At 51.4% G+C, this 27688-nt stretch overlaps 1 protein-coding gene across 1 annotated transcript in view; it reads left to right on the forward strand.

Moving 5' to 3' along the window:
- Positions 1-26459, forward strand: part of SCARA5 (scavenger receptor class A member 5) — a 112474-nt gene extending 86015 nt beyond the window's left edge. Inside the window, exons 7-9 of the mRNA XM_081854825.1 lie at positions 12893-12949; positions 19517-19714; positions 25723-26459. Coding sequence (XP_081710951.1) covers positions 12893-12949; positions 19517-19714; positions 25723-25859 — 392 coding nt within the window. The 3' untranslated portion in view covers positions 25860-26459. The remainder of the gene's footprint in view (positions 1-12892; positions 12950-19516; positions 19715-25722) is intronic.
- The last annotated feature ends 1229 nt before the right edge of the window (positions 26460-27688 follow it).

The raw sequence follows: 27688 nt of genomic DNA on the forward strand, positions 1-27688 counted from the left end.
GCTTATCTGGTTCACACTCACAGGATGTGAGCTAACACACTAATATTCTCATTTCGAAAGCAGGGGAACCGAAAGTGAGACAACAACAAATCCCCTCCCCACAAAACAAAACAAAATATTTACACAGAGGAGCTTATGCCTGATGGTTAAGTGAGGAAGCTATGAGCACACCAGCCTTTTCCACCCAGGAGACACCTGTGCTGGGGTTTGGACTAGATCAGTGGTTTGCAACCTTTTTTTGGCCATGTCCCACCTAAGCATCTCTAAAATCCTGATGCCCCCCCCATGACATATACCGTATTTTTGCATCTATAAGACGCCCCCATGTATAAGGCGCCCCCTATTTTGGGGGAGTCATATTTAAGAAAATGGGGAAAAGATGTACAGTGGTACCTCTGGATGTGAATGGGATCCATTCTGGAGCCCCGTTCGCATCCAGAGCAGAACGCAACCCGTGTCTGCGGGTGCACGGGTCACGATTTGCCGCTTCTGCACGTGCACATGACGTCATTTTGAGCGTCTGCGCATGCGCAAGTGGCGAAACCCGGACGTAACCTGTTCCGTTACTTCCGGGTTGCCGTGGAACGTAACCTGAAAACGCTCAACCTGAAGCGACTTTAACCCAGGCTATGGCTGTATAAGACGCCCCCTAATTTTTGACATTATTTTTTGGGGGGGCGACCTAGTCTTATACACAGGAAAATGCGGTAATTCTTATTATTCAAAAAGTGAACTCCTATTCATGTGGAGGAAGCCAAAGGACCACTGACATGATCTAAACAAGCTTCCAAATTGCCCCCCTTAAAAATCAAATTGCCCCCCTGTCAGGCACAATATGAACATCCAGGGAAGCTGAATGTTGGAAAGTTCAGGACAGAGGACAGAGCATCCTTTAAACAGCCCAAGAGTTAAACTATGGAACTCCTGGCCCCAGGAGGCAGTGATGCTCACCAACCTTCATGGCTTTAAAAGAGGATGAGATGAATTCATGGGGCACAAGGCTCTCAGTTGCTGCTACACACCCAGGGGGCTAAGAGGTCTATAATTGTGAGGGTCTGAGGGGTCACTTTTCTTGAAGATTGGCACAACTCTACTAGCAAACCACCCTAGAGAGTTGTCTCCAGTTATATTTATGTATGTGAACAGTTTTGCCAAAATGGGAGACTCCCCAATTTATGTCCAGGGGGAAAATATTGGGGGAATTCATGTCTTCCACTGGCGCAACGACCAACCTAGACAGCATCTTAAAAAGCAGAGACGTCACCTTGCCAACAAAGGTCCGTATAGTTAAAGCTATGGTTTTCCCAGTAGTGATGTATGGAAGTGAGAGTTGGACCATAAAGAAGGCTGATCGCCGAAGAACTGATGCTTTTGAATTATGGTGCTGGAGGAGACTCAAGAGAGTCCCATGGACAGCAAGAAGATCAAACCTATCCATTCTTAAGGAAATCAGCCCTGAGTGCTCCCTGGAAGGACAGATCCTGAAGCTGAGGCTCCAAGACTTTGGCCACCTCATGAGAAGAGAAGACTCCCTGGAAAAGACCCTGATGTTGGGAAAGATGGAGGGCACAAGGAGAAGGGGACGACAGAGGACGAGATGGTTGGACAGTGTTCTCGAAGCTACCAGCATGAGTTTGACCAAACTGCGGGAGGCAGTGGAAGACAGGACGGCCTGACGTGCTCTGGTCTAGGGGGTCACGAAGAGTCGGACACGACTAAATGACTAAACAACAACAACGATATTGGTATTCCGCTTTCCCAACAATAAATGTTGAGCTCAAAACAGCACATAATAACCACACAAACATCCTGGATCCTAGAATGCCCCGTTTTTTGTGCAAGTCAGCTGGTTCTGTGAGAGCGTGGGACCAAAAAACGAATGTCCCCCTTTTGATCAGTGGGATGTTGGAAGGTATGTAATCCAACAAAATAGCATAGAAGGCAAGTAGCAAGAAGTTTATCAGTTAGTTAGAGCGTGGTGCTGATAACGCCAAGGTTGCAGTTTCGATCCCTGTATATGACAGCTGCATATTTCTGCATTGCAAAGGGTTGCGCTAGATGATGTTCAGGGTCCCTTCCAAATCTACAATTCTGTGATTCCATGAAAACAATTAATAGAATTCAGTTCATAGTAACTTATACTATTGCCGGGATACTTCTGAACGGAATGGAACCTTACTCCAAAACAACAAAAATGGATTTGCCACGGGCTGCCAAACGCATTCATTTTCAACACTGTGATGGGTGCAAACCTCATCCACCACACACAAATTATAGAGGACTTCTGAGTGCAAGCAGGGATGCGTAATTTTGTGCATGCAACTTTTCCTTCAGCACCTGCAAAACTGACTTTCTCCCTGCCAAAACCGCCCCCCCCCCAAATAAATCCCTGCCCCCTCCCTTCTTGGCTTGGCCTTGCAAGAGATTTTGCCGATAAGAAGTCCCACACCGAGGAAATTTATGTTGTTCTTAAAAGATGTGTTTCGAATCGGCGCATGAGCCCTTGCGCACCATCCCACCCGCCGGTGTAATGAATGCGTCCAGCTGTTCCATATATTTAATGGCTCTGGCGGGACCCTATCAGGAAATATTGTGCTGGGAATTCTGGCTTAGGGTCTGGGAGCAGAGCCAGGCCAGATGGTCTTCCTTTTTTCCTCAGGCAGAAAGGCGTACCGGGGTAAGGGGTGCCACCTTCCCCTCTTAAAAACAACACACACCCCCGAAATCTTTTCTGCACCCCCTTCCTCTTCCTGCCATCCCCAAAACAGATACCTGGAGACCATCATGATAGAGAGCCAGCGTGGTGTAGTGGTTAAGAGCGGTAGATTCGTAATCTGGGGAACCAGGTTTGCTTCCCTGTCCTCCACATGCAGCTGCTGGGTGACCTTGGGCCAGTTACACTTCTCTGAAGTCTCTCAGCTTCACTCACCTCACAAAATGTTTGTTGTGGGGGGGGAGGGAAAGGAGAATGTTAACCGCTTTGAGACCCCTTAAAAGGTAAAGGGACCCCAACCATTAGGTCCAGTCGTGACCAACTCTGGGGTTGCAGCACTCATCTCGCTTTACTGGCCGAGGAAGCCAATGAGATTGACTGGCAGTTTAGTGCCAAGTGGCGCACTCCAGGGCAAAACAATTGCACGAAAACACTGCTTTTTTAAAAAGTAGCTAAAGAGCTCTCCCCAAAGGAGAACAGCCTCCCCATCTCCCTCTCCTTATAATTTGATCACGGCCTTAAGCCAAGGGTTTCCATGCTTGGACCACTGGTTGCTAAGGTGATGGTGGATGAAGAAGAAGAAGAAGAAGAAGAAGAAGAAGAAGAAGAAGAAGAGGAGTTTGGACTTGATATCCCACTTTGTCACTCCCCTAAGGAGTCCCTAAGGGACGCGGGTGGCACTGTGGGTTAAACCACAGAGCCTAGCACTTGCCGATCAGAAGGTCGGCGGTTCAAATCTCCGTGACGGGGTGAGTTCCTGTTGCTCGGTCCCTGCTCCTACCAACCTAGCAGTTCAAAAGCACCTCAAAGTGCAAGTAGATAAATAGGTACCACTCCGGCGGGAAGGTAAACGGCGTTTCCGTGCGCTGCTCTGGATCGCTTAGTCATGCTGGCCACATGACCCAGAAGCTGTATGCTGGCTCCCTCGGCCAATAAAGCGAGATGAGCACCGCAACCCCAGAGTCGGCCACGACTGGACCTAATGAGTTTTTAATCAGAGTTTTTAGGGGGCTAATCAGGTTGGGAGAGCTGGGATAGCAGGCTTGTTGGGTTTTGAATGTCTTGTGTAGATTTTTCAATTTCGTTGTTCTGTATGGGACAATGAGAATAAAGATTATCGTATCGATCTGGAAACCAAGCCTGATGAGGAATAGTTGAAGGAGCTGGGTATGTTTAGCCTGGGAAAGACAAGACTGAGAGGAGATACAAGAGCCATGCTCAAATATCTCAAGGGTTGTCACAGGGAAGATTGAATAAAATTAGGAGATGTCCAGTAGGACTTTGGAATTCTATTTTGGGCCCTAAACTTTTTCTCCTAGAATTTTGAGACCGCTGAAAAGACTCCTGTTTGAAAGAGACCCAATGTGCTGGTCCCGGGGGAAGGTACCGTGGGTGTAAGCAGAGTCCACACGAAGAGGGGCGAGGTCCAAGACGGGGAGCCGGGCGGGGAACAGGTACGCTGGAACAGGAGGCCGAGCTGGGAACTGGAACACCGGATAGTCAGGAACAGGAGGCCAAGCAGGGATCAGGAACACAGGAAGGTCCAAAGCCAACAACGACGTTGCTCCCGCAACCTGGGGCCAGGCTGACTGGGCTTTTATCCTCTTCTAAGGCCGGGGGTGGTCCCGGCCCCCAGGAGCCCCGCCTCCTCTGGCCTTAAGGCGAGCACTCCTCCTGGGGGCAACCAGTTCCCTTCGCCTCTCTGCCCTAAGCCTCTGCAGATCAGGAGAGGCCGAAGGGTTACTGGGCCCTGGAGGAGGCTCACCTGTGGCCACTGAGTCGTCAAGCCCCTCTGGGGCCAGAAGGGCTTCACCTGGGGCCAGCTCCTGATGCTCTGTCACAGGTGCAGGCTCTTCAGCATCTAGGCCTTGCCCCAGTTCAGCCGGCCCTGGAGGCGGGGACTCCTGTGCAGGCTGGGATTCCTCTGGTTCATCCTCTGAATCGGAATCCCAGGCCATCACACCATCCCCCCTCCCAGGCCCCCCCCTCAACCGAGGGTCCGGACCCGGCTTGCCGGGGTACGTCGTATGGAACTCTCGGAGGCAGGCAGGTGCGTGGACGTTGGCCGCTGGTTCCCAGGAACGGTCCTCCGGTCCATACCCCTTCCAGTCAATGAGATACTGCAGCTTTCCCCTGCGGTATCGGGAGTCCAGGATGCGTTCCACCTCATACTCAGGCTCTCCCTGAACCAACACTGGCTGCGGACGGGGACGGTTCGGGTGGAACTCGTCGGGTGGGGCCACCGGACTCAGCAGGGACCTGTGGAAGACCGGGTGAACCTTCAGGGTTGCGGGTAACCGGAGACGGAATGCTACAGGAGAGACTTGGTCCACGATAGGGAACGGGCCGGTGAAGCGGGCGTCCAACTTCCGCGAAGGTCGAGAGGGGTGGAGGTGGTGAGTGGAGAGCCAAACCAGGTCACCGACGCGAAGTTCCGGCCCCACCTGGCGGTGGCGGTCGGCCTGGGCTTTGTACGCTTCCTTGGCCTGGTGCAGTTGCTCCACCAAAAGCTGTTGCTGGGACTGGAGCTCTTGAAGCCACTCCGTCACCGCCGGGACCGCGGATGCCGGCAGCACATCTGGAAACAGCCGTGGATGATAACCGTAACTGGCCTGGAACGGGGTCTGCTGGGTGGACGCATTCACCGCGTTGTTGTAGGCGAACTCCGCCAATGCCAGGTGGTCGACCCAGTCATCCTGCTGGTAGCTGCAGTAACACCGGAGGTACTGCTCCAGCACCGCGTTCGCCCGTTCCGTCTGGCCATCGGTCTGTGGGTGGTAGGCTGACGAGAGGCAGACCTCTGTCCCGAGGGTCTGGTGTAATGCTCGCCAGAACCGGGATGTGAACTGAACGCCCCGGTCGGACACCACACGCTCTGGTAGGCCATGCAGGCAGAAGACATGCTGAAGGTACAGCTGAGCGGTTTCCTTGGCTGTGGGTACAGATGGGCAGGGGGTGCAGTGCACCATCTTGGTGAAATGGTCGGAGAACACTAGAAGGCAGGTACAGCCACGAGACGGGGGTAAGTCCACTACAAAGTCCAACGAAACCGTGTGCCAAGGGCGCGGTGGAACTGGCAATGGCTGAAGTAGGCCGGGGGGTCGCCCGGTAGGACCCTTGGCGCGCCGGCAGACATCACAACCAGCAACGTAGCGAGCCACGTCGGCCTTCAGGCGGGGCCACCAAAACTCACGACTGACCAGATGGGTGGTCCGATACCGTCCAAAGTGCCCCGCTGCTGGGGCATCATGGGCCATCCGGAGAACCTCCAGCCGCAGTGGCCCTGGCGGGATGTACAGACGGCCGTGGTGCAGCAGAAGGCCCTGATGCAGGACCAGCCCCGGATACTGTGGGCTGGACCCTTCAGCCAGCTCCCGGAGTCGTTCCTGGGCCCAAGCGTCGACCCGCTGCTGTTCCCGCACCCGAGCCTGCAGTGGTTCCGCCTCCTGGGTGGCCAGGAACGCAGCTGGAGGTAGGATCGTGGTGGGTTCTGCTTGCTGTACCGTGTCTGCGTTGTCTTCAGGTTTCCGGGACAGGGCATCTGCCTTCTGGTTCTGAGAGCTAGGGATGTAGCGGATCCGGAACTGGAACCGGGAAAAGAACAACGCCCACCGGATCTGTCTTTGGTTCAGCTTGCGGGTGGTCTGGAGGTACTCCAGATTCCGGTGGTCGGTTCTCACCTCCACCGGATGTCGTGCCCCCTCAAGATGGTGGCGCCAGACCTCAAAGGCCACCTTGATGGCCAGTAGTTCCCGCTCCCACACAGTATAGTTACGCTCCGCTGGTAGGAGCTGGCGGGAATAGAAGGCACAGGGCAAGAGTGGCGCTTCAGGTCCATTCTGTTGAGACAAGACGGCACCGAGAGCCGTACTGGAGGCGTCGGTCTCCACCACAAAGGGTCGAGAGGGGTCAGGATGTTGTAAGATCGGCGCCCCCTGGAAACAGGCCTTCAACCCCTGGACCGCCTCCTCTGCCTCCTCGTCCCAGGAAAACGGCGTCTTTGGGCGCAGTAGCCGGGTCAACGGGATGGTGCGATGAGCATAATCTGCGATGAAGGTCCGGTAGTAGTTGGCGAACCCCAGGAAACGCTGTAGGTCCTTGCGGTTCCGGGGTGCCGCCCATTCTCGAACCGCTGCCACCTTCCCAGGGTCCATCTGCACCCCATCTGGAGAGAGCCGGTGACCAAGGAAGTCCACAGTCTGCTGATGGAACTCGCACTTGCTGAGCTTTGCGTACAAACGGTGCTCACGCAAGCGCTGCAGCACGGTCCGGACATGTCCCTCATGGCGAGCCGGGTCACGGGAGTAAACCAGTATGTCATCCAAGTACACCACCACGTACTTGTCTAACAAATCCTGGAACACGTGGTTGATGTAGCGTTGGAACACAGCAGGCGCGTTGCATAAACCAAAAGGCATAACCAAGTATTCGAACTGCCCGTACCGGGTCCCAAACGCTGTCTTCCACTCATCCCCGGCTCGGATCCGAATCAAGTTGTAGGCCCCCCGGAGGTCCAGCTTGGTGAACACCTGTGCCCCTTGCACCCGCTCCAGCAACTCCGAAATAAGGGGCAAGGGGTACCGGTCTGGGATGGTGATTTTGTTCAGGGCTCGGTAATCATGGCAAGGACGGAGTTCCCCACATTTCTTCTTAACAAAGAGCACTGGTGCCGCAGTAGGCGAGGTGGAAGGCCTAATGAACCCACGCTCCAGGTTCTTGCGCAAGAAGTCCTGCAAAGCCTCGCGCTCTGGCTCTGTTAGAGAGTATAAGCGACTCACCGGTAGGGGCGCTCCGGGCTGGAGGTCTATGCCGCAGTCAAAAGACCGATGCGGCGGCAGCTGGTCTGCCCCCCGTTCCTCGAACACGTCTTGGTAGTCCCGGTACACGGCTGGGAGCGTGGGTGCTGCCTCCTCCGTGGGTGCGGCCGCTAGCATCTGCGACTGAGCATGGGAACATGGATCTGGGAAGTGTACGGTCCGTTTGACCCAGTCAATCTGAACGTTGTGAGCCTCTAGCCAGTCCATTCCGAGCACCAGGGGGAACCGGGGCATGGAGGCAATGTCCAAGGTTCGCACCTCCCGGTGCTGCTGGAGACACAGGACCAAGGGCTGGGTCTCCCGAGTGACGGCACCCGAACGCAGGAGCCGTCCGTCAATTGCCTCCACCTGTACCGGTTCTGGCTTGTTCTGAAGTGGCACCTGATGATGAGCGGCAAAGGCAGCGTCCATATAGGAGCGGGTTGCCCCCGAATCTACCAAAGCGTGGGTAAGAATCCAGGGCCCACCTGGAGGGTAGAGACGCACCGGTACCATGAGATGTCGCAATTCTACTGGTGAGGGCCCTTCTTGCATGGTTTGGGACCCCACGTTGCTAGGGCCTTCGGCTACCGAGGTTGGCGGTTTCCCTGCGACTGGTAGCTTCTCGGGACAGGAACGGGCGTAATGTCCACCCCCACCGCAGTAAAGGCACAGGTTCCCCTCCCGACGCCGCGACTTCTCCGAGGGGGAGAGCCGAGGTCGCGCAGCCCCGAGCGGCGTTGGCTCGACTGGCAACTCGGCTGTGGGCGTGGACCTGCTGGGAAGGACTGGCGCCAGGAGTCGGGAGTGCTGGCGGTCCCGGGTCTGGCGACGGTCCTCCAACCGATCGTCTATCTGCAGGCTCCGCTGAATGAGGGTATCCAGTGTGGTGGGACGATCCATCATGGCCAACTGGTCCAGTATCTCGTCCGACAGTCCCTCAAGATACTGGTCCCGTAGTGCAGAGTCATTCCAAGACAAGTCTTGTGCCAACAGCCGAAATTCTGTGGCGTAGGCGGCGGCTGTGGACTTGTCCTGTCTCAACCGACGAATCGCCCGATTGGCTTGGCTCTCCTTCAGTGGGTTACCAAACACAGTCTCTAAGTGGTTACAAAACCCCACATAGTCCGTTAGCAAAGGAGAGTCTTGCCGGAGCAGTGGCAAAGCCCACTTGGCCGCCTGGTCCTTTAACAAACTGATTAAAAAATGCACCTTGGTGCGGTCGTCAGGGAAGTTCCGGGCTCGCCCCTGAATGTACAACTTGGCCTGGGCGAGGAACATGGGAAAACTGGCCTGGGTCCCATCAAATTTCTCTGGCAAGGCCACTGGGTACTTGCCTGGAGCTAGGGCGTCGGCCCCAGGATCTGGAAAGGCTTCCAACCGCTGCTGAAGCGCCGCGACTACATCGCTTAGCTGCTGAACGGTGTGGGTCAAGGCCTGGTTCTCCTGGGCCAATGCCACCAGCGCAGCCGCCTGGTCAGCCATGGCCTCTGGCTCTTCCCGAACGCACCCCAACGAAGGGGGAGTGCGGGTGTGGCGGGAGCAAACTGTGCTGGTCCCGGGGGAAGGTACCGTGGGTGTAAGCAGAGTCCACACGAAGAGGGGCGAGGTCCAAGACGGGGAGCCGGGCGGGGAACAGGTACGCTGGAACAGGAGGCCGAGCTGGGAACTGGAACACCGGATAGTCAGGAACAGGAGGCCAAGCAGGGATCAGGAACACAGGAAGGTCCAAAGCCAACAACGACGTTGCTCCCGCAACCTGGGGCCAGGCTGACTGGGCTTTTATCCTCTTCTAAGGCCGGGGGCGGTCCCGGCCCCCAGGAGCCCCGCCTCCTCTGGCCTTAAGGCGAGCACTCCTCCTGGGGGCAACCAGTTCCCTTCGCCTCTCTGCCCTAAGCCTCTGCAGATCAGGAGAGGCCGAAGGGTTACTGGGCCCTGGAGGAGGCTCACCTGTGGCCACTGAGTCGTCAAGCCCCTCTGGGGCCAGAAGGGCTTCACCTGGGGCCAGCTCCTGATGCTCTGTCACAGGTGCAGGCTCTTCAGCATCTAGGCCTTGCCCCAGTTCAGCCGGCCCTGGAGGCGGGGACTCCTGTGCAGGCTGGGATTCCTCTGGTTCATCCTCTGAATCGGAATCCCAGGCCATCACACCCAAGGGCTGGATGAATTCTTTTGGTCAGATCCAGTAAGATACATTTTAGGCTTTTCACATGGGATCAGGCCATTCCTGACCCACCAAATCTAGCATATATGTGCAACGACTCTGTCTAAAGCGGCTCGTGAATCCCTGCCAACCACACAAACGCTCAGGCTCAGAAAACATATGCTTTCAATTGGCCGAATGGTTAAAAGGGAACAGCTTGGCTGGGAGCGAAAGAAAATTTGATTCGGCCTTGTTTATTGGGACTTGGTGGTCACCTATCAAGTCACTGGTTGGCAGCAGGCCACGGAGGAGGGGGCGGGGCAGGGTGAGGAGGAGCCACGGGCCAAACCATCACAACGCCGCTTGGGCCACCAAAATGCTGGAGAGGGAACCCTTTGAGCGGATGCCAGGAAGCTGGAGAACCGGCGCCAATTTCCATGTCTTGCCTGCGCTCAATGCAGAGTTACTTGGCTATGCCCCCCAGAAGTGGGAAACGTTCGCCAGCAGGTTAGAGAAAGGGGGTGAGGGGGTGGGTGTCCTATTTATGGGGAGGAAAGAATCCAGAGAGCGAAGGAACATCTGTAGGCAACAGCTGGAAAATGTGGAGGCTGGTCCATGAGGGTGAAGGTGGCACTGGCCCACCAGCCTCACTCTGCCCGCCGTCTCACAACCAGTCCAGGAAGTGGCAGCACCTTTCAGTTTCCTCTGCCCCCCAGAGTCTCAGTGTTGCCCTTCTAGGACTCGGCAGGGAGGAGGGCAGGGACAAAACTGTTAGAATTCCTGCTCTGTGATTGCAGTCATGGGATTGTTGTCTATCACATGATGGTATATGTTTTGACTCCATGGAGTGTGAAGTGACGGAGACAGGATGTTTGTGTTACTGTGTTCCGTGAAGTGGGACTATTGTCCTTTGTTCTTTTTCTCTTTGCTGTCTGATGCTAGAGAGAGAGGGAGCCATGTTGCAGTGCTCCGTGTGTGTTTATATGTAAATAAAGTAAAGGTAAAGGGACCCCTGACCGTTAGGTCCAGTCGTGGCTGACTCTGGGGTTGCGGCGCTCATCTCACTTTACTGGCCCAGGGAGCCGGCGTACAGCTTCCAGGTCATGTGGCCAGCATGACTAAGCCGCTTCTGGCAAACCAGAGCAGCATATGGAAATGCCGTTTACCTTCCCACCAGAGCTGTACCTATTGATCTACTTGCACTTTGACGTGCTTTCGAACTGCTAGGTTGGCAGGAGCAGGGACCGAGCAACAGGAACTCACCCCGTCGCGGAGATTCGAACCGCCGAGCTTCTGATGGGCAAGTGCTAGGCTCTGTGGTTTAATGCACAGCGCCACCTGCATCCCGTAAATAAAGTAGATTAGCCAAAATGATGATTTGCTGAGGTCCGTTACACAACTGCAAAGACTCTGCGGATCCCTAAGTGTGCCGATGTCTATTGGCATCGGTCGCTGTGATGTTTGGGCTGAAGAAAGCTTTTGAAGCTCCCAAACGATCGACCAGGAGGGAGAGAACATGCCAGCCGGGCATGTGTCTCTGCCAGGGTCCTACTCGAGTGTAGGCTGAGCTCCTGACAACTCTGTATAGGAAAATGAGAGACTGAGAGAGACTGCAATTGACAGGTGCAGCCATCCCTGGTAGACTCTGATTGCCTCATCATAGAATTGTAGAAGGGACACCAAGAGTCATCTAGTCCAGTGTTGACAACCTTGTGCCTCCAGCTGTTTTTGGACTACAATTCCCATCATCCCTTGCCACTGGTCTTGCTGGTCAGGGATGATGGGAGTTGTAGTTCAAAAATAGCTGGAGGCCCAAGGTTGGGAAACACTGATCTAGTCCACCTTCCCTGAGCCCAGCAACTAAGCTTTGGAGGGAGGCTTCATGCTGCCTATTGGAGCAGCTGCCCAACTCCTACTTGCGTGCAAACAGGAGTGGGGCGGGGATCTCTCAGCTGTGAAGGGAGGCTTCACACTGTCTATCAGAGCTTGAGTGTAAGCAGGAGGGGGCAGGGATCTCTCAGTTAGGCAACGGGAAGCCTCCCTTCCCGGGTGAGGGAACACTGCCCCCTCATGCTTGCACACAGGTAGGAATGGGATTGGGGTTGCTCCGATGGGAAGGGTGGCATTGCGCTGCCCGAGCCTTGCCACCGCCGCTGCTCTCGGCCCTCCTTCTCCGCCTTCCATGCCTGACGCACCACGCACTGCCTCCCCACCACCACCGAAGAACTAACAACTCAGGGGCTTCCCAGGCTTATGGAGAAAGGAGATAGAAGCCTCGGAGGAAGGGGAAACGTGGCTGTTGAGGTCAAGGCAACGGCCGCCCCTCTGCCACTACCATCGCTGCAGCCTCAACGTCCTGAACGTGTAGTATTTAATTAATGAAAGTGTCCCCAGATTCATTGGAAAAAATCTGGTCGCCTGGGAAAAGATTTATAATGAATTGAAAAAAATGTTGAAATATACATTTGTTAAGAAACCAGAGGCCTTTCCTCTTGGAATAACAGGTTTGGAATTGCCCAAGAAAGATGTCAGATTCTATTTGTATGCCACAACTGCAGCTAGAATTTTGCCTGCCAAAAACTGGAAATCACAAGAAGTACCAACAGTGGAGGAATCACGGATGAAGATAATGGATTTTTCGGAACTAGCCGACCTGACCGGAGGAGTCTGCGACCAGAAGGAGGAGGAGTACCAAGAGGAATGGAAGAAATTCAAAGATTATCTCGTTAAATATGTTAAGATTAAGTTACTTGCAAGTACCAAATTGGCCTAGGATTTAAATAGGTGATGTTGTAGAATACCATGGATAAAAGTTAAAATGAAAAGAAAGAAAGATGTACCGGTAAATGGACTAAGTAAATTTTATGTGAAATCAGTTTTGGAAAACTGCTACAACTGCCAGGGGGAGTCGAGGAAGTCATCTAACAATGTTAACAAAAGCAGAATTTCTATAGTTAGGATATATGTTTGTTTTTTGATGTTTTCTTTTTATGTTTGTCAATATGTTTGTTATAAAATTGGAAAACTAATAAAAAAAATTGGGGGGGGGAAGAAAAAAATCTGGTAACCTTACCATAAAGCCCACTGGGTGTGACTTTAGGCTGGTCGCTGGCTCTCAGCCTAACCTATCTCACAGGGTAGTTGTGATTATTATTATTATTATTATTAAATAATAATGCAACTTGAGTGTTCCCAGGCACCCCTGTGAGAGCATGCGGTCTAATGCCTTTTTTCTGCTTTCAGGTGACCGAGGCCCAAAGGGGGAGAAGGGGGAAAGAGGAGACCGAGGCAGAGAACCAGGTAAGACAGGGTTTTGTTTCTCCTCTCTGGGTTGCCACCTTTTGTTCCGGCCAGTGCTTCGATGCCTTTAACTGCCACGTGAGAAAAAGGCATTGAAAGCGTCACCAATGGGCAAAGCTGCACCTGGTGAATTTCTGCAGGTGTGGCTGCTGTTAAAGGGCCCGAGGGCCTCTCCTGGGTTGTATTTATTAGTTTTTAAATACATAGATTTGGGTTCTAATTTTGATGCTGACGGATGCAGGAGATGCTCAGGTCTAGGGAAATGTGGTCCCTGTCTTAAGGATAGAAGATGGAGATTTGTGTCTTTGTCGTGCAGATATACCACACACAGATATGCCCAAATAGATTTGGAAACAAAGAGCTGGCTAACAGCATGGGTTACAGGATGCACATTTGCAATCCGCAGCGGCACGTCTGCGCACGCACGGGTTGGGATTTGGCGCTTCTGTGCATGTGCAACCACCGAAACCGAGAAGCAACCTGTTCCAGTACTTCGAGGTTTTGGCAGGTGTGTAGCCCGAAAAAACACAACCTGAAGCAGCTGTAACCCAAGGTATGACTGTATCTGTTCTGATTCCTCCAGCAGCCATGTGTTCTAGCCCTATGAAAGAGGGAGGAAAAATTCTCCCTCCCCACATTCCCATGCTACGCATAATCTTATAATATTCCATGATTTCGCCTCTTCTTCTCCTTTTCTCTGAACCAAAAAGTCCCAAACGCTGCAAACTTTGTTTGTAGCAGAGTCGCTCCATCTTCTGGATCATTTTGCTTGCCTTTTCCAACTTGACAGTAGCCTGTGAAATGGGCGCAAAATGCTCCCATGCTAGATAGATAGATTGATAGATAGATAGATGATAGATAGATAGATAGATAGATAGATAGATAGATAGATAGATAGATGATATAGATAGCTAGAGATGATAGATGATAGATAGATAGATGATGATAGATAGATAGATAGATAGATGATAGAGAGAGAGAGAGAGAGAGAGAGAGAGAGAGATATGATAGAGATAGATAGATAGATAGATAGATAGATAGATAGATAGATAGATGATAGATAGATAGATAGATAGATAGATAGATAGATAGATATAGATAGATGATGATAGAGAGATAGCTGATAGAGAGATAACAGTTCCTAACAGTTTTGAAGATGTCTGTTCCGCAAACAGAATGAGAAACGGGCGTCTTTTTTTCCTTCTTCCTTCCTTGACCGGGGAGATTTGCAGAGCAGTGCTCTCTCTGCACAAGGGCATAAATCTCCCATTTCCCTAACAGACACATGGTCCCAATTATCCCGGCCGATGATATCTTTGTGCAGCTGCATGGGCTCGCGGGCTTGTTTTCCTAAGCAATCATGTTTATTTCTTTTCCTTATATTTTCCCCTTTTGCTCAAGGCTCGGAGAGGTAATAGGCTCAATAAAAACAAATGCACGGAAGAGGAACAAAGGCCACGGGAAACTCTGGGGTCTCGTGCAAAATGGGGGCCCAGAGGGTGGGAATGAGCATGTAAATCCCTGGGCTACAGATTGTTTTGGGGGTGTGCAATCCAGGCATTGCTGGAAAAAATAAAATCCCAAGCATCATGGAGCTTCGTATTTATTTCTAAGAGTGCGGGACCCGACTGAGAGAAGGGGGCCTCTTACTGCAAACAATTAACGACGCTAGCTGGATTGATTTAAAAAGACTTGTAATGTTAACAATTAATAACTTTTTATATTTATTTAAAATTTATGACGATTGGAATGAACGATATGTAAATTGGAAGAGGCACAAATGCTATAATATAGAAAGGGATTATGAAAACCATGAGGCGGGAAGGAGGGAAGTTGATCAGCTCATACGAGCAAAAACCAGTATGAATAACAAGGATGTATTTTAATAATAAAAATAATAAAAGAGAGAGAGAAGGGGGCCTCTTGCGGCTGGCCTAAGAAATACTGCAGCAAATATGGCATTCATGCATGCAGAAGAAGAGAAACAACAGCCGTTAAAAGAATAATAGAAAAGTAGAGTTGGGAGGGACCTCCAGGGGTCATCTAGTCCAACCCCCGTCAATGCAGGAATCTCAGCTACAGCGTCCATGACAGGTGGCCATCCAACCTCTGCTTAGAAACCTCTAAGGAAGGAGACACCACCACCTCCTGAGGGAGTTCGCTCCACTGCCATACAGCTCTGGTTGTCAGAAAGTTTTTCCATATATTTAGTCAGAATATAAATGCAATGAAGAAATGCAATGAATGCAATAATAATAATAATAATAATAAATAATTTCAGAAATAGACTGGAAAGAGAAGCTGCTGAATTGCAACTTATTACCAAACTTAAAACCATGGAGAGACCTGGTCTTAACAAAGACATTGGATTCTTATCTCATTATACATGACAAAGCCATTTTTCACCTTCTCACCCCTTGCTTTTTCCTGTAAGACCTATTGCAGTCGTTAAGAGTCGTCAACAGGCTCATCACAGCTATCTGCCAATCACCCATTCCCACCACCCTCCTGAGTAATACCCCTCCCCACCTTCTCACTATATAGAAGGGTCTGGTGACTTCTGTTTCAGTGTATCTGAAGAAGTGTGCATGCACACGAAAGCTCATACCTAGAACTAACTTAGTTGGTCTCTAAGGTGCTACTGGAAGGGTTTTTTTTGTTTTGGCTCATCTCCCTGGTCACACACAGGGGGACGAGGCTCCAGGCCAGGTGTGACAGGAAGTCCTCCTGGCTGGAGCAACATTCCCCTGCGTGTCTACTCTAGGAAACAGGAAATGTTGTATAGTGGACGCTCGGGTTGTGAACGTGATCTGTGCAGGGGGCATGTTCACAACCCGCAGCGCTGTGTCTGCGCGTGCGCGGATTGCGATTCAGCACTTCGGTGCATGCGTGACTGCCAAAACCCAGAAATAATCCGTTCCAGGACTTCCTGGTTTTGGCGGGTCCGTAACCCCCCAAAAAATACAACCTGAAGCATCTGTAACCCGAGGTATGACTATATTTGACTGCTTGAATGAAGGATACATCACACACAGATGTGTGGTCCTCCACTTCTTGCTGGACTACAACTCCCATCATCCATGGCCATTGGCCATGCTGGCTCTTGGAGCCGATAGGATCTGGCATCTGCAGAGTTGCAGGTTCCTCCATCCCTAAAGGTACAGCATGAAAATTCCCCTTCCTTTCCTGGAGACACTGCAGGACAACCCCCCCCCCAAAAAAAAATCTAAATGAGCAACACAGCTCTGGTCTCCCGCCCAGTCTCCCAGCTCCAGTTAGCGTCCATTTATGGGACCTTTCTATTGCGTTCAGGGCAGGTGCGGCTCTTAAACCGGCCCCAGCGATGAAGCCGCCGTTCCGGCAGGTGAAATATCCCACCAGGGAGGGATATGTCCACACCCAACAGCTGAGGAGTGCAATGACTAGCTTGGAATGCAGCCCAGCCTTCCTCGCAGCAAGCGAGCGGCACGCCTAGGGTGCCCCTTGCTCAAGGAGACAGCCGCAAATGACTTCAAGATGTCTCTGGGAGCCGGTGGGAGACAGAGATTGGGTTGCCAAGAGCGACAGGCGATGATGGCTTAATGGGTGGGGTCAGGGGCCGTGGAGGATTAGAGGGACCGGCCTCGTGCTTTCGTGCACAATGACACAATCGGCAAAGACTCGAGGCCAAAGTGGGGGGGGGAGAGCCTCGTCCCTTTGCAAGCCACAATCCAAGTTGTTGGCCCCACTTAACCTGGAGAAGGGATGTCTTTTTGTTCCCGGTTTTGTGCTGAAAACAATTTGGTCCTCTGCCCAGCAGTGGAAAAAACCTGCCTCACTGGGAGGTGAACTAATCCTTTCCCATTTGCTACTCAGAACTTATCCTTGCATCGAGAAATGCACACAAGTTTATCCATGATGAAAGGATTGTTGTTGTTTAGTCGTTCAGTCGTGTCCGACTCTTCGTGACCCCCTGGACCAGAGCATGCCAGACACTCCTGTCTTCCTCTGCCTCCCGCAGTTTGGTCAGACTCATGCTGGTGGCTTCGAGAACACTGTCCCACCATCTTGTCCTCTGTCGTCCCCTTCTCCTTGTGCCCTCCATCTGTCCCAACATCAGGGTCTTTTCCAGGGAGTCTTCTCTTCTCAGGAGGTGGCCAAAGTCTTGGAGCCTCAGCTTCAGGATCTGTCTTTCCAGTGAGCCCTCAGGGCTGATTTCCTTCAGAATGGATAGGTTTGATCTTCTTGCAGTCCATGGGACTCTCAAGAGTCTCCTCCAGCACTAGAATTCAAAAGCATCCATTCTTTGGCGATCAGCCTTCTTTATGGTCCAGCTCTCACTTCCATACATCACTAGATGTAAGGATAAGCTGTACAAGTAACAGAAAGTCCCTCTTCACAGAGCGCATGGTTAAACTATGGAACTCTCTCCCACTGGAGGCAGTGATGGCCACAAACCTAGATGACTTTAAAAGGTTAGACAGATTTATGGAGGAGAAGGCTTCCGATAGCTAATAGCCGTGATGGCTTGGCTGTGTCTCCGCAGTTTGAGGCAGCAGTGCTTCTGAATACCAGCTGCTGGAAATCTCAGGAGGAGACAGGGCTCTGTGTTCAGATCCTGATTATTGTGCTGGGCCTGGGGGTAACCCAAGCAACACGGTCCAGGTCCAGTCCCGAATCCAAGGGTTCCTTCCACGAGGAGTCACTCCAACGGGGCCAAGGCAGGAAACCAGGCTAGGTCAGGCACAGGGTCTCAGGAAGGTTCTAGCAAACAGCAACGTTGCTCTCACAACCTGGGGTGGGGTCTGGCAGCATTTTATCTCTGTCAGTAACTGGTCCTGATCCCCTGGTGACTCACCTCCCTGTCTCGCCCAAAGGCGAGCACTCCTCCTGCGAGTACTCAGGTCTCTCCTTCTCTCAGACTTCAGTATCGGCAGCTCGGGAGACGTCGGTGGGTTACTAGACCCAGAGGCCGCCTCAGGCCCCCCCTGACCCAACTGGTAGTGGAGCAGCTGTAAGTGATGGCCCAGCTGAAGGCAAGGAGGTCATCCCCACATCTGGAGCCAGGGCAGGCTCAGGCCCCTGACTCGGCCCAGTTGGTGCTTGTTCCAGGGGAACCTGTGCAGACTGGGGCTCTTCAGGGTCAGTCCCCAGACTAGGTTCAGATGATACCTGAGGCAAAGGATCCGGTGCAGACTGAGACTCCTCTGGTTCCGAGTCTGTGTCTGAGTCCCAGGCCATCACACTTGTGGACTTCCCAGAAGTGGCAACTGGAGTTCCATAGTTAACTTTGCACTGTGTGGAGAAGTCCTCTCTTGTATTCCTCCTGAACCTTCCAACATTGAGCTTCATTAGGTGTCCATGATTTCTGGTGTCATGGCGGGGGGGGGGGGGATTTAATTTTCTAAACTTCTATCGTGTTGCCTCTTACTCACCTTTTCTCTAAACTAAAAATAGTGCCGTAAGCTAATTTTGCAGTGTGCAAAGAAGTACTTGGAACAGTGGTATTCTGATACTGGGTGTATTTCTGTCCTGCTCAGGGTGGTGTCTGGCATTCAGTTCTCCTGTTTAGGAAGTGGAAAAAGATGTGGGCATGTCTCCCCTGTGATCTGTGGCAAGAGGGAGGAACATCCCTCAGGAGAGAGTGTAGGAATGGATTTCAACAGTAGAAGAGGATATATTGTGAGATGAGCAGAGAACCATCCTTTGCAGTTTAAACTTGGAAGCTAAGGCAAAGTTGATTTAACCTTCTAGAAACAATACTCCCTGCTTTAAGACAGGCTGAGTTTCCCTGGTATTACCTCTTTTCTCCCCTTTAAAAACAACAATCACACATACATCATTTTGTGAAGAAGTAAAAGTAGTATTTACTTACGTACATGGTATAGGTCTTCAAGCAGCAATTACAGCAGCAACATGAAGGCAGGTTTCTAACTATTATCTAAGTTAGGTAAAGTTAAGGGACCCCTGACCATTAGGTCCAGTCATGGCTGACTCTGGGGTTGCGGCGCTCATCTTGCTTTACTGGCCGAGGGAGCCGGCGTACAGCTTACGTCATGTGGCCAGCATGACTAAGCCGCTTCTGACGAACCAGAGCAGCACACAGAAATGTTGTTTACCTTCCCACTGGAGCAGTACCTATTTATCTACTTGCATTTTGACATGCTTTCGAACTGCTAGGTTGGCAGGAGCAGGGACCGAACAACGGGAGCTCACTCTGTTGCGGGGATTCAAACTGACGACCTTCTGATCGGCAAGTCCTAGGCTCTGTGGTTTAACCCACAGCGCCACCCGCGTCCCTATTATCTAAGTTACAGAAGCACAAAAACTAAGTTCAAAATGGCGTCTGAGTTTCAGAGCTCAGACATGCACATGTAGTCAGCTTGGAGGCATGATGAAAAGAAGAGAAAGATGTCCAGGCAGGGAGGAAGTATGTAATGTCACAGCTTCCTGCCAAGGCAGAGAAACGCGAAAGCTCCATGAGCCTCATCCCCTTCATGTGCCCATCTGGCAAAGCATGAATTCTTGGTCTGACCATTTTAATTCCATCTGTGGTTTCTTCTTTTCCTCCCCTTCCTTACCTTGCAGCCCCTGCTTCCGAGGAGGGCATTATCCGCCTGGTGAACGGCTCGGGGCCCCACGAAGGACGGGTGGAGGTTTACCACGACCGATCGTGGGGCACCGTTTGTGACGACGGCTGGGACAAGAAAGACGGAGACGTGGTGTGCCGGATGCTGGGCTTCCGAGGGGCAGAAGAGATTTACAGGGTGGCCGTCTTTGGGCAAGGTAATGGCAGCAACACCACGATCCATTAATGGCCTGGGATTCAGATTCAGATGCTGAACCTGAGGAATCCCAGCCTGCGCAGGATTCCCCGCCTCCAGAACCAGCTGAGCCGGGGCTGGGGCATGAGCCTGAAGGGTCCTCACCTGTGCTGGATCCTCAGGTGCAGGCACCAGCTGAGTCTGCTCTGGCTCCTGAGGTGATGGAGGACCCATTGCCTGCAGCTGCTCCACTCTCAGCCCCATCAGAGGAAGCTGAGGTTGCCTCTGGGTCCGGTAACCCTCCAGCCTCTCCTGAGATGCAGAGGCTCAGGGCAGAGAGGCGGAGGGAACTAAGTTCCCGCAGGAGGAGTGCTCGCCTCCAGGCCAGGAGAGGCGAGTCACCTGTGGACTGGGGCCGCCCTATGCCTCGGGGCAGATAAAAGCCAGCCAGCCCCAGTCCCAAGTTGCGGGAGCAACATTGTTGGTAGCTAGTTCCTGCCTGAACCCTGTCCCGCTTTCCTGCCCGAGCTCCTGCCCTGCCCTGGCTCCCTGCTTGCAAGCCTGTTCCTGACTTCACCCGACTCCCTGCCCTCCACCCAGCTTCAGCTACTACGGACTGCCTCCACGTTGCACCTTTGACCACAGACGGACTTGGACCTCACCTCTTGGGTAACCCACAGGACCAGCACATGAACCTACCTGGACCCTGAGATCATCATCTGAGACTGTTCTTCCATTAGAGGTCTGGAGCATGGAAGCACAAGAACAGGAATTTCTGTGGTGGCCCCCCTTTTGCAGAATGCTTTTCCCCCGGTGCCTCACCTGGCGCCTTCATTAGACACCAGGTGAAAACATTCCTCTTCAGCCAGGCTTTTTGGCTGATGAACATCAGGGTGGAGATGGTTGGATTCGAACCTGGAGCATTCTGTGTGCAGAGCAAATGCTCTCCTACGGAGCCATTGACCTTTCACATTTCAGTCTCTCTCAGTCTCAGTCACTCCATGCTGTGCAACACAGGGATAGCGATACTGATAGTGTCGACCTCCCATATCTTTGCAAATTTCCCCATGTGGGAAAAATGCAGGGGGCGTGTTCCAGAGTCCAGGAACTGAATAAGGAGATCCTTGGCACTTCCCAGCCTTTGATTTCGGTCTCCCATTCAACGCTCACCTCTACGTAATGGCTTTCTTTGGGGTCAAGGGGCTGCAGGACCGCCTCTCCTGGTATGTCCCACGGAGGACTTTACAGTCTTCAAACAAAAACATATTGTAGATCCCGGGCCACAGGGAGGTTAGGCTGGCCTCAACCAGAGCCAGGGCTTTTTTGGCTGCAGCCCCAATCCGGTGGAATGCTCTGTCACAAGAGACTAGGGCCCTTTGGCCAAGGCACAGCCTGACCCCCTCCTTTGGTAATCTCTAGCCCAATGGTTGCCATGAATTTGATTTTGAATTGATTTTATAATGAATTGATTTTAGAATGCTGTATTATTTTACTGTTGTTAGCCGCTCTGAGCCCGGCTTCGGCTGGGGAGGGCGAGATATAAATAACATTTTATTATATTATTATTATTATTATTATCATTATTGTGTGGTCAGGGGCCACCCAGGCGCTCCTGCCTGGGAAAGAGAGGCAGAGAGAGGTTCAATTGACCGGAACCATCTCCAAACAAGCCCCGCTGAGCGGCAGCAGAACCCCAAAGTTATGGGTCAGGAGATCCCCTGGTGTTATCCAAGCCATGGCTGCGTTGGTACCGTTCCAACATTTCTTCACCTCTTTTGATCAGGGAGGGGAGAGAGGAAGGCTGGTCTGCAAATATTTTGAAATTTGCATGACTGGTTTGTGCAAATATGTCTGGTCCACCCCGATTCTTTCCTTTGCTTTGGTCTTTTCACACACACAAAGCAGCACCCTCTGGGGTTTCTGTTTCTGCTGTTTTGCCTTGTGAACGTCTGCCACGGGGCGTCCGTGTAGCAAATAAATGAAATCATAAGTAGAAGGGGTAGGCAATGAGAGATTATCCTTTCTTGGGCTCCATGATCACTGCAGATGGTGACAGCAGCCACGAAATTAAAAGACGCCTGCTTCTTGGGAGGAAAGCAATGACAAATCTAGACAGCATCTTAAAAAGCAGAGACATCACCTTGCCGACAAAGGTCCGTATAGTAAAAGCTCTGGTTTTCCCAGTAGTGATGTATGGAAGTGAGAGCTGGACCATAAAGAAGGCTGATCGCCGAAGAATTGATGCTTTTGAATTCTGGTGCTGGAAGAGACTCTTGAGAGTCCCATGGACTGCATGAAGAACAAACCTATCCATTCTGAAGGAAATCAGCCCTGAGTGCTCACTGGAAGGACAGATCCTGAAGCTGAGGCTCCAAGACTCTGGCCACCTCATGAGAAGAGAAGACTCCCTGGAAAAGACCCTGATGTTGGGAAAGATGGAGGGCAGAAGGAGAAGGGGACGACGGAGGACGAGATGGTGGGACAGTGTTCTCGAAGCTACCAGCATGAGTTTGACCAAACTGCGGGAGGCAGTGGAAGACAGGAATTCCTGGCATACTCTGGTCCAGGGGGTCACGAAGAGGTGGACACGACTAAACAACAAAAAAGTAGAAGGGGTATCGAGCAGTTGCTGAAGGGGAAAGGCGTCTCTCTGCACAATCCCCTGAATAGCTGTTGTCAGCCAGAGTCAGGTCTGGAGGGACAAATATAGGAAACTTCCTATATTCCTTCTCTGATGTGTCTTCTGTCTCCCTACACTTCAATCCTGCCTAAACAGGATGCTTGCCCAAAGTGTTACTGAAATACAGGCAACAGTCCAGGGATTGTGCCTAAAGCCAAAATTGTGTATAGGTTTCAATGGTTGGTGGGAATGCCAAAGTCTTTTTTTCCTGGATGCCTGTCCCCCTGTCACCTAGTTTTTTATTATTATTATTATTATTATTATTATTATTATTATTATTATTGCCAAGCACGTAAAGCTGAATGAGCTCAAATTAAATGCATAAGTTGCGAGTTACCTATAGCTTTCCCCGTAAGACCCAAGTCTGTGTTTCCTAGGAGACAACCCTAAAATCAACCCTATTAAATCAACCCTATTAAAAGTTCAAGTCAGGTATAGAGCTGATCTGTCAGTTTCAGTTTTTCTCCCTTCCTCATTTTCCCAATCTTAAATTCAGTCCTCTACATATTTGTATCGGTTTGCAAATTACAATTTTAAACCCCCATGGAAATTTGTCAGCATCTTAGTGTGCACTTCTCCCGATATACACATTTTGTATGTAATTTTACCTAAGATAATGCATTTCCGCATTCTGTTCTCACTAAAATGTGCATTTTTTAATTATTTTTTTGGCACACTTCCCTCCCATACTTGCATTTTTTTACTTTGTGGGTGTTCAAGAGCCGCATCACAAAATTCAAAGAAATGCAAATTTTGAAGGACAGCTGCCTTTTTCATTTGCATATCATTCCAGAGAGTGAATTGAAATATGAGCTGAACCAAGTTTCTCCCTCAAAAAGGGATGCGGGTGGCGCTGTGGGTTAAACCACAGAGCCTAGGCTTGCCGATTAGAAGGTCGGTGGTTCAAATCCCCACGATGGGGTGAGCTCCCGTTGCTCGGTCCCTGCTCCTGCCAACCTAGCAGTTCGAAAGCACGTCAAAGTGCAAGTAGATAAATAGGTACCTCTCTGGCGGGAAGGTAAACGGCGTTTCCATGCGCTACTTTGGTTCACCAAAAGTGGCTTAGTCATGCTGGCCACATGACCCGGAAGCTGTATGCCGGTTCCTTCGGCCAATAAGCGAGATGAGCGCCGCAACCCCAGAGTCGGCCACGACTGGACCTAATGGTCAGGGGTCCCTTTACCTTTACCTTACATTAAAATATGAGCCAAACCAAGTTTCTCCCTTAATATCTGTAAAAGCTTCGGGTTTCATGCATGTGGTTACCAGCCCCAGCCTCTGAGAGACAGTGGGGTCCATGCCGAACAGATATACAGGCCCAGCCCAGCTGTGGTTCCAAACATTTCTCTTTCTTCCTGTGGCCTTTCCAAGGAATCATCCCTTCTCCGATGAGTTAGAAACCTCCTTCTCATCTCCACTCGGTTCCTATTAGTCCTGGCAAAGCTAAGCTAGAGCTTTTCCTGGCTCAGATTTTCTTTTTTCTTTTCTAATCTCCATTATCCACTTTGTGGAGGGAATCTTTAGCAGAGTCCTGGGAGCGAAATCTTCTTTATTGCTGTTGATTCACAGGCTGGAAAAGGATGAGGCCTGAGTCACCGCTTCCAGCGAGGGAATTTGAGAGGTTGTCATCGAACGGGGGCTGGGAGGGGGGAGAGATACGCACTTTTGGCTTGTGAATGGACCAGTCCTGCACTCAAAATCCTCCAAGGATGCTCAGGGATGCCAGCGATGGGACTGTAAACTTGAGCTGTTGATTTTGATCCTGCTTACTCAGCAAAATAAAGGCACCAGCCCTAACTGGCCAGAAGCCAAAGTTGTCTTGACAAGAGGGACTTTCTGAGATCCCGGCTGGTATATCAACAGGCCTGTTTCCCTAGAATTAAAACCTCACAGGGGCTATAACTTCTATCCCCCACCCCTCTTTTTGCTAAGGCTTTTAAGAAAGCTTTAAAGTTCCGTTCCAAGCCATGCTGCAATCTGTAGCCCGTATATATTGTATATCAGTTTACACGTGACTTGGGAAGACAAGCGAACTAATCCCAGTGTACGGGAAGAAGCAAAGATCACCAACGTCGAAGCAATGATTCTTCAACATCAGCTTCGTTGGACTGGTCGTGTTGTTCCATTTTTAAGTTTGGAATAGAGTACTTTAGGGGTCAGCAAACTTTTTCAGCAGGGGGCCGGTCCACTGTCCCTCAGACCTTGTGGGGGGGCGGACTATATTTTGAAGGGGAAAAAATGAACGAATTTCTATGCCCCACAAATAACCCAGAGATGCATTTTAAATAAAAGGACACATTCTACTCATGTAAATACACGCTGACTTCTGGACTGTCCGTGGGCCAGATTGAGAAGGCGATTGGGTCGGATCCGGCCCCCGGGCCTTAGTTTCCCTACCCCGATCCAACCTCTGCTAAAAACCTCCAGTAAAGGAGAATCGACCACCTTCTGATGGAGTTGAATACAGTGGTACCTCTGGATGCGAACAGGATCTGTTCGCATCCTGAGTAGAATGTAAGGTGCGTCTGCGCATCTGCGCGTGCGTGGGTCACGTTTTGCCACTTCCGCGCATGCGCATGACATCCTTTTGAGCATCTGCGCATGTGCGAGTGGCAAAACCCAGAAGTAATGCACTCTGTTACTTCCGGGTCACCGCTGAGCGTAACTTGAAAAACGTTCAACCTGATAATAATAATAATAATAATAATAATAATAATAATAATAATAATTATTATTATTATTATTTATTTGTACCCCGCCCATCTGGCTGGGTTTCCCCAGCCACTCTGGGTGGCTTCCATAAAAACCAGAAATACACTAAAATATCACAGATTAAAAACTTCCCTGAACAGGGCTGCCTTAAGATGTCTTCTGAATGTCAGATAGTTATTTATCGCTTTGACATCTGATGGGAGGGCGTTCCACAAGGCGGGTGCCACTACCGAGAAGGCCCTCTGCCTGGTTCCCTGTAGCTTTGCTTCTCGCAATGAGGGAACCGCCAGAAGGCCCTCGGCGCTGGACCTCAGCGTCCGGGCAGAACGATGGGGGTGGAGACGCTCCTTCAGGTATACTGGGCCGAGGCCGTTTAGGGCTTTAAAGGTCAACACCAGCACTTTGAATTGTGCTCGGAAACGTACTCGGAAACCTGAAGCACATTTAACCCGAAGTATGACTGTAGCTCTTACTCTCAGAAAGTTCTTCCTGGTGTTTAGTCCGAATCTCCTTCCCTGACAGCTTTGGCTGGTCGAGGATGTTCTCACAGCGACAGTGACCAGAGGGAGGGGGATGTCTTGGGTTTGTTGGGGGCCAGGAATCCCAGCTGATGACGGTGTTCTCCAATTCTCCCCCAGGGAAAGGTCGTATCTGGATGGATGACGTGGCCTGCAAGGGGACGGAAGAAAGCTTGTTCCAGTGCAGCTTTTCCAGCTGGGGGAAAACAAACTGTGGGCACGCCGAGGACGCTGGCGTGAAATGCTTGACGCAGTGAGGAGGGAAGCTGGACGTCCAAAGAGCAAACGGAATATCCTGTTGGAGAGGAACTGGCGGGACCTCAGAGAGGCTGGCCAATAATCGCAGGCACCTTTTCTTTCTGCCAGTTCCTGGCTGCCCCTCAGAGGAATTGGGGGGGGGGGGTAGCGGCATCTCAGCCTTTCTGTCTCTCAGGGCTTGCTTGTACAGTCTACTGTAATGTTTCTGTCTACCCTGTGAGTGTGCCATCCTTGCTGCCCGCCTTCTCCACCGATCTGTAGCACTATGGGGAGGAGGTGCCAGGCTCCCCCCAAATTGTATCGCTCCCCTTTCCTTGTATGTATAGACCAAAGCTCTGGGGCGGCCGGCCATTTAAGGCATCCCTTTTTCAGCGGAACCGCTGGCACTATATGGACTTTGAATCGCTGGTGATGTTGATCGCTTTTCGGCGAGTGGGATATAGCCACTGAACCAGCCCCGCAGCTCCCCGAGAAGACATGAAGACATGCGCAGCGCAGGGAGCAGCTGAGCAGCCATGGACATAATCTGTTTGCTTAGTGAGCTGCTGATGCATTGCTTTCATAATGATAGAATAAAGGATATTGGTGTGATTCCGTAATTGTCTATCTGTGTCGTGCAGCAAATAATAAGAAGAAGAAGAAGAAGAAGACATTATTTATACCCGAGCCATCTAGAATCATAGAATAGAATCACAGAATCCTAGAGTTGGAAGAGACCACAAGGGCCATCGACTCCAACCCCCTGCCAAGCAGGAAACACCATCAGAGCACTCTTGACATATGGTTGTCAAGCCTCTGCTTAAAGACCTCCAAAGAAGGAGACTCCACCACACTCCTTGGCAGCAAATTCCACTGTCGAACAGCTCTTACTGTCAGGAAGTTCTTCCTAATGTTTAGGTGGAATCTTCTTTCTTGTAGTTTCCCCAGCCACTTTGGGCGGCTTCCATCAAAACACTAAAATACAAGGGCTGGGGGTGGAGATGCTCCTTCAGATATACTGGACCGAGGCCGTTTAGGGCTTTAAAGGTCAGCACCAACACTTTGAATTGTGCTTGGAAACGTACTGGGAGCCAATGTAGGTCTTTCAGGACTGGTGTTATGTGGTCTTGGCGGCCGCTCCCTGTCACCAGTCTGGCTGCCACATTCTGGATTAGTTGTAGTTTCCGGGTCACCTTCAAAGGTAGCCCCACATAGAGCATGTTGCAGTAGTCCAAGCAGGAGATAACTAGAGCATGCACCACTCTGGCGAGACAGTCTGCGGGCAGGTAGGGTCTCAGCCTGTGTACCAGATGGAGCTGATAAACAGCTACCCTGGACACAGATTTGACCTGTGCCTCCATGGACAGATGTGAGTCCAAAATGACTCCCAGGCTGCACACCTGGTCCTTCAGGGGCACAGTTACCCCATTCAGGACCAAGGAGTCCTCCACACCCGCCTGCCCCCTGTCCCCCCCAAACAGCACTTCTGTCTTGTCAGGATTCAACCTCAATCTGTTAGTCGCCATCCATCCTCCAACCTCCTCCAGACACTCACACAGGACCTTCACTGCCTTCACTGGTTCCGATTTGAAAGAGAGGTAGAGCTGGGTATCATCCGCATACTGATGGACACCCAGCAAAGGTGAGTGTGTCCGTCCCGGATGGAGCAGACAGTGGCGGCGATAGGGGCTTTGGCACCCGGAGTGGGGGGGGGGGCGTCCCAACAGGGGTGCCGCCTGCAACGATGTCAAAGTCCCCCAGGGATGGAACTTGGGGCGCCCACCCCACCACCCCCTTCCTACACCACTGGGAGCAGATCCCTCAAAATGAATACCTGCGGTTCTTATCA

Source organism: Podarcis erhardii, assembly GCF_964252035.2.
Source record: "Podarcis erhardii genome assembly, chromosome: 3".
NCBI classification, from domain to species: domain Eukaryota; kingdom Metazoa; phylum Chordata; class Lepidosauria; order Squamata; family Lacertidae; genus Podarcis; species Podarcis erhardii.